Raw genomic sequence first — 12,116 nt, forward strand, 5'->3', positions numbered from 1 at the left:
ATATCCTTATGTACATATTCCTTATCCCCTTACACTGTGTATAAGACAGTAGTTTTGGAATTGTTAGTTAGATTACTTGTTGGTTATCACTGCATTGTCGGAACTAGAAGCACAAGCATTTCGAAAACTCGCATTAACATCTGCTAACCATGTGTATGTGACAAATAAAATTTGATTTGATTTGATTTTATGACTGGTCTTATAGTGGTATGACTGATCCTGTAGTGTTATGACTGGTCTTATAGTGTTATGACTGGTCGTATAGTGTTATGACTGGATCTGTGGTGTTATGACTGGTCTTATAGTGTTATGACTGGTCCTGTAGTGTTATGACTGGATCTGTAGTATTATGACTGGTCCTATAGTGTTATGACTGGTCCTGTAGTGTTATGACTGGATCTGTAGTGTTATGACTGGATCTGTAGTGTTATGACTGGATCTGTAGTGTTATGACTGGTTCTATAGTGCTATGACTGGATCTGTAGTGTTATGACTGGTCCTGTAGTGTTATGACTGGATCTGTGGTGTTATGACTGGATCTGTGGTATTATGACTGGATCTGTGGTGTTATGACTGAATCTGTAGTGTTATGACTGGATCTGTAGTGTTATGACTGGATCTGTAGTGTTATGACTGGTTCTGTAGTGTTATGACTGGTTCTGTAGTGTTATGACTGGATATGTAGTGTTATGACTGGATCTGTAGTGTTATGACTGGATCTGTAGTGTTATGACTGGTTCTGTAGTGTTATGACTGGATCTGTAGTGTTATGACTGGTTCTGTAGTGTTATGACTGGTTCTGTAGTGTTATGACTGGTTCTGTAGTGTTATGACTGGTTCTGTAGTGTTATGACTGGATCTGTAGTGTTACATACCACTAATAGTAGTATCTTACATACCATCTCTGCTTCCATATCAGCTCTGTCTGATATTTTTACTAACAGTAATATCATGATGTCTTGCGTATTGTCACGACTTCCCCTGAGTCGGTCCCTCTCCTTGTTCGGGTGGTGTTCGGCGGTCGACGTCACCGACCTTCTAGCCATCATTGATCCTTTTTTCATTTTCCATTGGTTTTGTCTTGTCTTCCTACACACCTGGTTCCAATCCCATTCATTACATGTTGTGTATTTACCCTCTGTTTCCCCTCATGTCCTTGTCAGAGATTGTTTGTTGTATGTAGGTGTGGTATTTTGTTCTGGTGTGTGACCGGTTTTGCACCCTATTATGTTATTTTTGTATACTTTTGTTTTCTGAGGTTTCTTGAATGTTTATTTAACAGCTCCGTTTTGACCAAGTTCATTCTCCTGCGTCTGACTTCCCTGCCACCAGCACGCACCACATTACACATATTAGTTGCTGAGAGAGAGATTAATAGTGTTAATAGTGCTTGTGAGTGTTCAACACCATAGTACGTGTGTGTGTGTGTCATGTTATTAGTATTATTATTCATTAATGTTGTACAGACCCTGGGTCTTGTAATGTACTGGACTTTAGGTTGAGGGTAGGCAACAACATTATTATAATGATTATTGTTATTATTATTGTTCTTGTTAATATTACTGTTATTAATGTTGTTATTTTTACTGCTGTTATTATTATTGTTATTATTATTCTTTTTGGTTAGTACATCAAAAGGATGCACACACACACACACACACACACACACACACACACACACACACACACACACACACACACACACACACACACACACACACACACACACACACACACACACACACACACACATATTTGTGTGATAATGTTATAGATGATAAATCTTCTCCATGACAGGTAAACTGAGGCATCTCACAGCCTCCAGCCCTTCAACCTCAGGAATGAACGTTGTAAATCATGCAACTTCAAGACAAACAGGCACTTGAAGCCGAATGAGCAAGCACCGACACACAACAGGCACGCATCGTAAAACCAGGTGTGATGCAGCCAGCGGCACTCACAGCACCCGATGTTACAGGTGTGTGTGTCAAGGTGTGCCTGTGTGTGTGTGTGTGTGTGTGTGTGTGTGTGTGTGTGTGTGTGTGTGTGTGTGTGTGTCAAGGTGTGTGTGTGTGTGTGTGTGTGTGTGTGTGTGTTTGTGTGTGTGTGTGTGTGTGTGTGTGTGTGTTTGTGTGTGTGTGTGTGTGTGTGTTGTGTGTGTTTGTGTGTATGTGTGTGTGAATGACATAATCTCACCCACAACTCAACACAGCCACTACTTAGACACAACGGTCAAACCGTGAGTCTTGACTTAGAATGTGGTCCTTATTAACAGACGTCATGATGAAGGTGTTTGTGTTTGGTTAGGGCTCATGTCTGGCATTAGAAGGTAGGGTGTGTTAAATTAAATGTCTGAAGGTGTTGGGTATCTGGTGGCATTGTGTGTGAAATCTGGAGGTGCAGCTGCGTGTGTGTGCCCACAAGCACTTGTCTGTGCATGTGTGTGTATCCGTATCTGTGTTTGCCCACACATGTGCATGCCCTTGTCAATGTGTATTTGAGTCTGTGTGAGGAAGAAGAGAGAGTGAGAGAGAGAGAGAAAGAGAGTGATAGTGAGAGAGAGAGAGAGAGAGAGAGAGAGAGAGAGAGAGAGAGAGAGAGAGAGTGAGAGAGGGTAGGTAGGTCATTAAACAGGAGGTCTCTGGCCTCTGGCCTCTGTCCTCCATATGAGGCGTTTCAACCCTGCTCTGGGACTCAGCCCACTCTGTTGTTGTCCCCCAATGCACCGTTAGCTAATCCAGGAGCTAGCATTGTTACTGGAGTCAGGCTCATGCTAATCCAGGAGCTCATGAGACTGATCCCCATTTTCTCTACTTGGTAAGACACAGAGCCAGGAGACGAATGCCATATCATGAACAACGAGGCAAAAAAGAAGAGGTGTTAGTCAGGAGGAGGACAGCAATGACCTCAGTGTGATAGGAGGACCAGACCAGACAAGGCCAGTCTGTGGTAGTGGGAGGAGGAGGAGGTAGGAGTCGGGAGGAGAAGGGGGAGACAGGAGTTGGTTTGTCTCTCGTCTGTTGATGGATTCCACTGTCCTGCCAGCCGTTTACACTCAGAGGGCCTAACACTAAATCCCAGCAGACACTGGATGAAACCAGAAGCCTGCTGCTTTGGCTTGGTGCTCTAAACAAACACACTGTGTGTGGGGTGTGGGTCCGTGTGTGGGGGGTGGGTCTGTGTGTGCGGGGTGGGTCTGTGTGTGAGTGTGTGCGTGTGCGTGAGGGGGGCATGTCTGTGTCACTCTCTCTTTCTCTCCTCTCCCTTTTTCCATCAACATCACTCCTGTACAGACCGTATCTCATGTCCAGCAGGTTGAACAAGAGGGCAAGTACACGGCTGGCAGCCTGTGTGGGAATGATCAGCTAGCAGCTGCTGAAGCTGTCTGCTTCCTTAAGCCACTCAGTAAACTGTGCCCATTTCCCAACGTAGATTAGTGTTAAACACTTCCTAGGACCCATCTGTATATATCACATTATGAAGATGTGATGTACTTCAGGCAGTGGTGCAATGATGTGTACAGAATAAGAATAGGAATTTGAATATGTCTTGAATCTAATGTTATAACGCATTCTACAATACCACCTGTGTTTTGTGTTTAACTTACGCAAAACTGACCTGTGTGGTTAAATATCATTTCAAAAACATCCAAACATAATCTGAAACGCATGACAGGTGTAGAGGGAGAGGCTAAACGAACACTGCTGACCTGTTACAAACCAAAGCAGGTCAGGAGTGTCCGTACAGCGACACATCTGGAAATTGTTAAAAGGTGGAATGGGGTATAGGGAGAGGGGAGAAGGTGTAAGGGCGAGGGAGGCGGAGGACAGGGGGCTTGTCTCTGAGAAGTGGGGTGCAGTGAAAAGAGAGAGAACGTTTTTAAGGGCATGTGCGCGCAGGGCTTAGAGTGTGGAGAATGAATTCCATTATAAGTGCAGGGCTGATAGGTCTGTCACACTCACACTGCAGTCACAGACCAGAGAAAAGATAAAACCAAGGCCCTCTGTACACGCACACGCATACAAACACACACATACAAACACACGCACACAGAAACACTCTGCTTGACTCTCTCTTTCCCCCCTTCCCACTCCTCTCTCCCTCTCTCCTCTTCTCCTTCTCAAACACAGTGTCCTCCTCCCTCCATCCCTCTCCGTCCAGTTTACCTGACCAAAGCATAGCCGTGCCACTGGCACCAATTAAACCATCTGGTGAGGTGAGAGAGAATGGATCTGCTTGGCTTGAGCCTGTCTAATCCCTGGGTCTGCTGAGACTATGGGTGGTCAGAGTCATTGGGCCCAGTCCGCAGCTGGAGATAGTTTTTTGGGGGAGGGGAAGGTGGTGGTAGGGGTGGTGGTCTGGAGGTCTGGCATGGCGGACTCGATTTACGTCATGCAAGACTAGAGCCACATGCCAAAGCACTGCATTGCATAGTGTTGTTTGGCCCCTGTGTCATACACACCCTGCAGAACGTACACACACGTGCACATGTAGACATGCACAGACACAAATACACACACTTTCACACTCTCACATCCACACACCTCTCTCTCTCGCTCACCCTCTCTCCCTCTCTCTCCTTCCCCCCCTTTCTTTCTTTCTTTCTTTCTTTGTCTCCCCTCCCTCCCTCTCTCTCTCTCTCTCTCTCTCTCTCTCTCTCTCTCTCTCTCTCTCTCTCTCTCTCTCTCTCTCTCTCTCTCTCTCTCTCTTCTCTTCTCTTTCTTTTCTCTCTCCTTACATCCCTCCCTCCCTCCCTCCCTCCCTCCCTCCCTCCCTCCCTCCCTCCCTCCCTCCCTCCCTCCCTCCCTCCCTCCCTCCCTCCCTCCCTCTCTCTCTCTCTCTCTCTCTCTCTCTCTCTCTCTCTCTCTCTCTCTCTCTCTCTCTCTCTCTCTCTCTCTCTCTCTCTCTCTCTCTCTCCCTCTCTCTCTCTCCCTCTCCATCCATCCCTCCCTCCCTCCCTCCACCTGTAAATTAGCTGTAGTAAATGAGGCAGTGGAGGCCTGTGTTTTAAAACACACCACACAAGAAGAGATTCTACCATGGTCCCAATGGCATAGCAATGAGATTAACCTAAACTGTGCACACACCAGGAAGTAGACAAATGTGAGATAGATAAAAAAAAAAAACAATAATGAAGCCAATTGTTAAAGTGGCCATGACGAGGTTCACAGGAGTCATCTGGCAGGCTACGCACACACACACACACACACACACACACACACACACACACACACACACACACACACACACACACACACACACACACACACACACACACACACACACACACACACACACACACACACACACACACACACACACACACACACACACACACACACACACATTATGCACACACACACACATTACACACACACATTACAAACACACATTATGCACACACATTACACACACACACACAGATTACACACACACATTACATACACACACATAGATTACACACACATAGATTACACACACACAGATGACATACACACAGATCACACACACACTCCTACACACAGAGGAATGCGATGAACAGATTGTTGTGGCAGGGGGAGAAGAAGTTCAACTCCTCTGAGCTGAGCAGCTGAAGTAGACATATGAATATACCTCTGATACCAAGCCAAGGTCCTGGCTGGTTGTTGTGTTTGTGGTGATGATTTAATGATTGAACTGCCGATGAGGGAAGTACAGGGCTGTAGGTTCTCCCTAAAGGGGTTCCTACTTCTCCCTAAAGGGGTTCCTACTTCTCCCTAAAGGGGTTCCTACTTCTCCCTAAAGGGGTTCCTACTTCTCCCTGAAGGGGTTCCTACTTCTCCCTAAAGGGGTTCCTACTTCTCCCTAAAGGGGTTCCTACTTCTCCCTAAAGGGGTTCCTACTTCTCCCTAAAGGGGTTCCTACTTCTCCCTAAAGGGGTTCCTACTTCTCCCTAAAGGGGTTCCTACTTCTCCCTAAAGGGGTTCCTACTTCTCCCTAAAGGGGTTCCTACTTCTCCCTAACGGGGTTCCTACTTCTCCCTAAAGGGGTTCCTACTTCTCCCTGAAGGGGTTCCTACTTCTCCCTAAAGGGGTTCCTACTTCTCCCTAAAGGGGTTCCTACTTCTCCCTAACGGGGTTCCTACTTCTCCCTAAAGGGGTTCCTACTTCTCCCTAAAGGGGTTCCTACTTCTCCCTAACGGGGTTCCTACTTCTCCCTAAAGGGGTTCCTACTTCTCCCTAACGGGGTTCCTACTTCTCCATAAAGGGGTTCCTACTTCTCCCTAAAGGGGTTCCTACTTCTCCCTAACGGGGTTCCTACTTCTCCCTAAAGGGGTTCCTACTTCTCCCTAATGGGGTTCCTATTTCTCCCTAAAGGGGTTCCTACTTCTCCCTAAAGGGGTTCCTACTTCTCCCTAAAGGGGTTCCTACTTCTCCCTAACGGGGTTCCTACTTCTCCCTAAAGGGGTTCCTACTTCTCCCTAACTGGGTTCCTACTTCTCCCTAAAGGGGTTCCTACTTCTCCCTGAAGGGGTTCCTACTTCTCCCTAAAGGGGTTCCTACTTCTCCCTAAAGGGGTTCCTACTTCTCCCTAAAGGGGTTCCTACTTCTCCCTAAAGGGGGACTTCAGTAATGGTATCTCCCGAGTGTTGTTGGAAGGTTAATTAAAGGGGTTCCTACTTCTCCCTAAAGGGGTTCCTACTTCTCCCTAAAGGGGTTCCTACTTCTCCCTAAAGGGGTTCCTACTTCTCCCTAAAGGGGGACTTCAGTAATGGTATCTCCCGAGTGTTGTTGGAAGGTTAATTAAAGGGGTTCCTACTTCTCCCTAAAGGGGTTCCTACTTCTCCCTAAAGGGGTTCCTACTTCTCCCTAAAGGGGTTCCTACTTCTCCCTAAAGGGGTTCCTACTTCTCCCTAAAGGGGTTCCTACTTCTCCCTGAAGGGGTTCCTACTTCTCCCTAAAGGGGTTCCTACTTCTCCCTAAAGGGGTTCCTACTTCTCCCTAAAGGGGTTCCTACTTCTCCCTAAAGGGGACTTCAGTAATGGTATCTCCCGAGGGTGTTGTTGGAAGGTTAATTAAAGGGGTTCCTACTTCTCCCTAAAGGGGTTCCTACTTCTCCCTAAAGGGGTTCCTACTTCTCCCTAAAGGGGTTCCTACTTCTCCCTAAAGGGGGACTTCAGTAATGGTATCTCCCGAGTGTTGTTGGAAGGTTAATTAAAGGGGTTCCTACTTCTCCCTAAAGGGGTTCCTACTTCTCCCTAAAGGGGTTCCTACTTCTCCCTAAAGGGGTTCCTACTTCTCCCTAAAGGGGTTCCTACTTCTCCCTAAAGGGGTTCCTACTTCTCCCTAAAGGGGTTCCTACTTCTCCCTAAAGGGGTTCCTACTTCTCCCTAAAGGGGTTCCTACTTCTCCCTAAAGGGGGACTTCAGTAATGGTATCTCCCGAGTGTTGTTGGAAGGTTAATTAAAGGGGTTCCTACTTCTCCCTAAAGGGGTTCCTACTTCTCCCTAAAGGGGTTCCTACTTCTCCCTAAAGGGGTTTCTACTTCTCCCTAAAGGGGTTCCTACTTCTCCCTAAAGGGGTTCCTACTTCTCCCTAAAGGGGTTCCTACTTCTCCCTAAAGGGGTTCCTACTTCTCCCTAAAGGGGGACTTCAGTAATGGTATCTCCCGAGTGTTGTTGGAAGGTTAATTAAAGGGGTTCCTACTTCTCCCTAAAGGGGTTCCTACTTCTCCCTAAAGGGGTTCCTACTTCTCCCTAAAGTGGGACTTCAGTAATGGTATCTCCCCAGTGTTGTTGGAAGGTTAATTAAAGGGCACTAAATTGAGGGAATTCCTCTCTATTTCCACGTGTGAAATGTGACCTGCGTGTGTGATAAAGCCCTCTGTTGTTTTCTCTGAATCCCCACTGGCCACACACACACACATACACACACACACACGCACTCGCACACACGTACACAGACACACACACTGTGGCCCAGCCAGCCCAGCCAGCCCAGCCATCCAGCCCACCCTGCCCATCCAGCCCAGCCAGCCCATCCAGCCCATCCAGCCCAGCCAGCCCAGCCAGCGGTGAATGTGATTGAGGTTGTGTGGGATTTAGATAAGACTTAGAAGAGGTATGCATGGCTGGGGCTCAGACACTGGGTTGTGGAAGAGACTGAGGCTTGAGTCCCAAATGGCTCTACTGCTATACTTTTGACCAGGGCCCAACTCTGGTAAAACTACTCAAATCTAGTGCACTATATAGAGGGTAGGGTGCCATTTGGGACACAACCCAGAGACAGACAGATTGGGACCAAGACAACAGTTTTATCCAGCCATCAACCCAGCTGATCAACACCGACAAACAGAGAGGATGAGACGAGGCTTTGTGTTGGCTATATATCCGTGGCTGTGTCTGAAATGGCATCCTATCTGGGGCACAACTTCTGACCAGGGCCCATAGGAGTGCACTATATAGGGAACCAATCCTATTTTGGACTAAGCCGTCTCCCACAGAATTTGATGTGTAGATACTGGAGTTTTCACTGTGACCTGACCAACTGGATAATGTCGTTAAGGAATTTTAATCCTGCTTTATAAACAGGGAGGCAGGTAGCCTAGCGGTTAGAGCGTTGGGCCAGAAACCGTAAGGTGGCTGATTTGGATACCAGAGCCAACAAGGTGAAACATCTGCCGATGTGCCCTTGAGCAAGGCACTTAACCCTAATTGCTGCAAGTGTGCCGTACTACCATGGCTGATCGTGTAAAAAACAACACATTTCACTGCACCTATCTGGTGTATGTGGCAATAATAAATACATGAATGAATATGGCCTTACTGACACACTAGAACATGACTATAAAGCAGTGCTGAAGTCGAAGACTCGGGTTCCACCAGTAGTGACTTTTGCATAATTCAACATACCAGTCATTAAAACAGCAAATGTTAGAAAGCTGTATTATCTAGTTAAATATGCAACAATGTCATCAAATTCAGCTTCAAAAATGGTTGGACTGCAGCTTTTAGCACTCCCGAAGGACTTGTGACTTGACTCGAGTACAAACGATTCGGACTCAAACATTCGGGACTTAGGACTTGACTCGTGACTCGAGTGTAACGACTCAGACTCAAACACTAGGGATTTAGGATTTGACTCGTGACTCGAGTGTAATGACTCAGACTCAAACACTAGGGACTTAGGACTTGACTCATGATTTGAGTATAATCAAATCAAATGTTATTGGTCACATGCACATGGTTAGCAGATGTTCATGCGAGGGTAGCAAAATGGTTGTGCTTCTAGTTTCCGACTATGCAGTAATATCTAACAAGTAATCTGACAAATTCACAACAACTACCTTATACACACAAATACACACAAATGTAAAGGGATGAATAGAAAATGTACATATAAATATATGAGAGATGGTGTGGGGCATAGGCAAGATGCAGTAGATGGTATAGAATACAGTACATACATATGATATGAGTAATGTAGGATATGTAAACATTATTAAAGTGGCGTTATTTAAAGTGACTAGCGATACCTCTATTTAGTCAGTTTATTAAAGTGGCCCGAGATTTGAGTCAGTATGTTGGCAGCAGCCCCTCTATGTTAGTGATGGCTGTTTAACAGTCTGATGGCCTTGAGATAGAAGCTGTTTTTCAATCGATCCCAGCTTTGATGCACCTGTACTGACCTTGCCTTCTGGATGATAGCAGGGTGAACAGGCAGTGGCTCAGGTGGTTGATGTCCTTGATGATCTTTTTGGCCTTCCTGTGAACATCAGGTGCTGTAGTTGTCCTGGAGGGCAGGTAGTTTACCCCCTCTGATGCGTTGTGCAGACCACACTACCCTCTAGGGAGCCTTGCGGTTGAGGGCGGTGCAACTGCCGTACCAGGCGGTGATACAGCCTGACAGGATGCTCTCGATTGTGCGTCTGTAAAAGTTTGTGAGTGTTTTAGATGATAAGCCAAATTTCTTCAGCCTCTTGAGGTTGAAGAGGCGATGTTGCGCCTTCTTCATCACACTGTCTGTGTGAGTGGACCATTTTTGTGTATAAATGATTCGGACTCAAATACTAGGGACTTAGGACTCGACTTGGAATCAAGTTTAGTTACTTGATTACATCCCTGCTACATCACTGCTAAATTAGTTAAATGTTCACCTAAGAACACACACACACACTCTTACACAAACATATGCATGGTGTGAAGCTTTGGCCCCAGATCTATTCCAGGGACCCGTCTTGGATTAAAACAGGCTCAGAGATCAAAGGTCAGTCGGGACCTGAGGTCAGATGTCAGAGAACAAGGTAGACCCCTGCATTCCACACACACACACACACACACACACACACACACACACACACACACACACACACACACACACACACACACACACACACACACACACACACACACACACACACACACACACACACACACACACACACACACACAACCCTCTTGTTCTCCCCTTCTCTAAGGAAAACATAGCCTGAAAATTCTTTATCTGTTGCTGTGGCCTTGGATTGAGGCGTTTGTACATCAGAAAACGACATGTTTGCCCCGTGCCTTCCGCATGGCGTACAGTCACTCCGTGTAGGCCTAGAAGAACACACATTTACTGGGTCAAAGGTCAGACTTAAAAGTGAAAAGTAAAGTTATGAATGTTGTATTTCTGATGTATGTTTTCAACGGAATGGCTGATAATTTGTTTGAATCACATTCTCTAGCCATCTGCACTCTGGAACAGGCAAGCACACACACACACACACACCGTTACACACACACAAGCACAAGCGCACACGCACGCACACGCACACACACACACACACACACACACAAAACACACACACACACACAGATACACACACTGAAGAATGAATGGTGGTACTGAATCATATTAGACAGCTGTAAAACATGGTAAAACATATTTGAGAATTTGCTTGAATTAAATTCCATTCCTATGAGAGAGCACTTAAAGTGTCAGAGATTTACACCCTTTCTGGAAGGGGGATTTACCTGCAGTAGGAATCAGGCCTGTTGGCCTCATGTGTCCTACTTGACATACCTGCAGTAGGAATCAGGCCTGTTGGCCTCATGTGTCCTACTTGACATACCTGCAGTAGGAATCAGGCCTGTTGGCCTCATGTGTCCTACTTGACATACCTGCAGTAGGAATCAGGCCTGCTGGCCTCATGTGTCCTACTTGACATACCTGCAGTAGGAATCAGGACTGTTGGCCTCATGTGTCCTACTTGACATACCTGCAGTAGAAATCAGACCTGTTGGCCTCATGTGTCCTACTTGACATACCTGCAGTAGGAATCAGGCCTGTTGGCCTCATGTGTCCTACTTGACATACCTGCAGTAGGAATCAGGCCTGCTGGCCTCATGTGTGCTACTTGACATACCTGCAGTAGGAATCAGGCCTGTTGGCCTCATGTGTCCTACTTGATATACATGCAGTAGGAATCAGGCCTGTTGGCCTCATGTGTACTACTTGACATACCTGCAGTAGGAATCAGACCTGTTGGCCTCATGTGTCCTACTTGACATACCTGCAGTAGGAATTAGGTCTATTGACCATGTTTCTAGAAATCCGGTGTGGAGAATTCCCAGGAATCAGGAGTGAATAAGCAGGACATCTAGTAAAGCCGTATGGTATGACAGTAGGTCCATAGATGCTTCTAACACATGTAACCAGTACAGATGCATGATCTTAATTTGAGCCAGTTTGCTACAGCAGGAAAACAATCCTGTAGCAACAGGAAATGTGAATTACTATGTGGATTATAATTAATGGACATTTTTACAGAGGGTTGATTACATTTTTTGGAAGGGAAAATAAAGTTTGAATTTTCAAAGGGGAAATTACAAACTTCAGAAGCCTTTTTAAACCTCAAATACACTTTCAATTGTACATTTCCTGCATTACAGGAAAGTTGTCCTGCAATATGGTGATCAAATTAAGATCCCACACCTGTATGTAAAGTGTTACCAATGTTTCAGTACCAATGTTGCAATTTTAAGTCAAGTCTTAAAACCAATCCTGACTCCTCCTCTGTGTTGGTCTCTTCTACAGAGCCTGTCTGCCATGACCAAGACAACCCAAAGAAATGGTGAGTCATCATGCTTTTCTGTT

General features: G+C 46.0%; 1 protein-coding gene across 1 annotated transcript in view; it reads left to right on the top strand.

The window, feature by feature from the left end:
* Nucleotides 1–12,116, top strand: part of LOC124012092 (rho GTPase-activating protein 7-like) — a 140,691-nt gene that overhangs the window by 30,367 nt on the left and 98,208 nt on the right. Inside the window, exon 4 of the mRNA XM_046325494.1 lies at nucleotides 12,057–12,093. Within this exon, the coding sequence (XP_046181450.1) occupies nucleotides 12,057–12,093 (37 nt within the window). The remainder of the gene's footprint in view (nucleotides 1–12,056; nucleotides 12,094–12,116) is intronic.

Source organism: Oncorhynchus gorbuscha, linkage group LG24 (assembly GCF_021184085.1).
Source record: "Oncorhynchus gorbuscha isolate QuinsamMale2020 ecotype Even-year linkage group LG24, OgorEven_v1.0, whole genome shotgun sequence".
Classification (NCBI taxonomy): domain Eukaryota; kingdom Metazoa; phylum Chordata; class Actinopteri; order Salmoniformes; family Salmonidae; genus Oncorhynchus; species Oncorhynchus gorbuscha.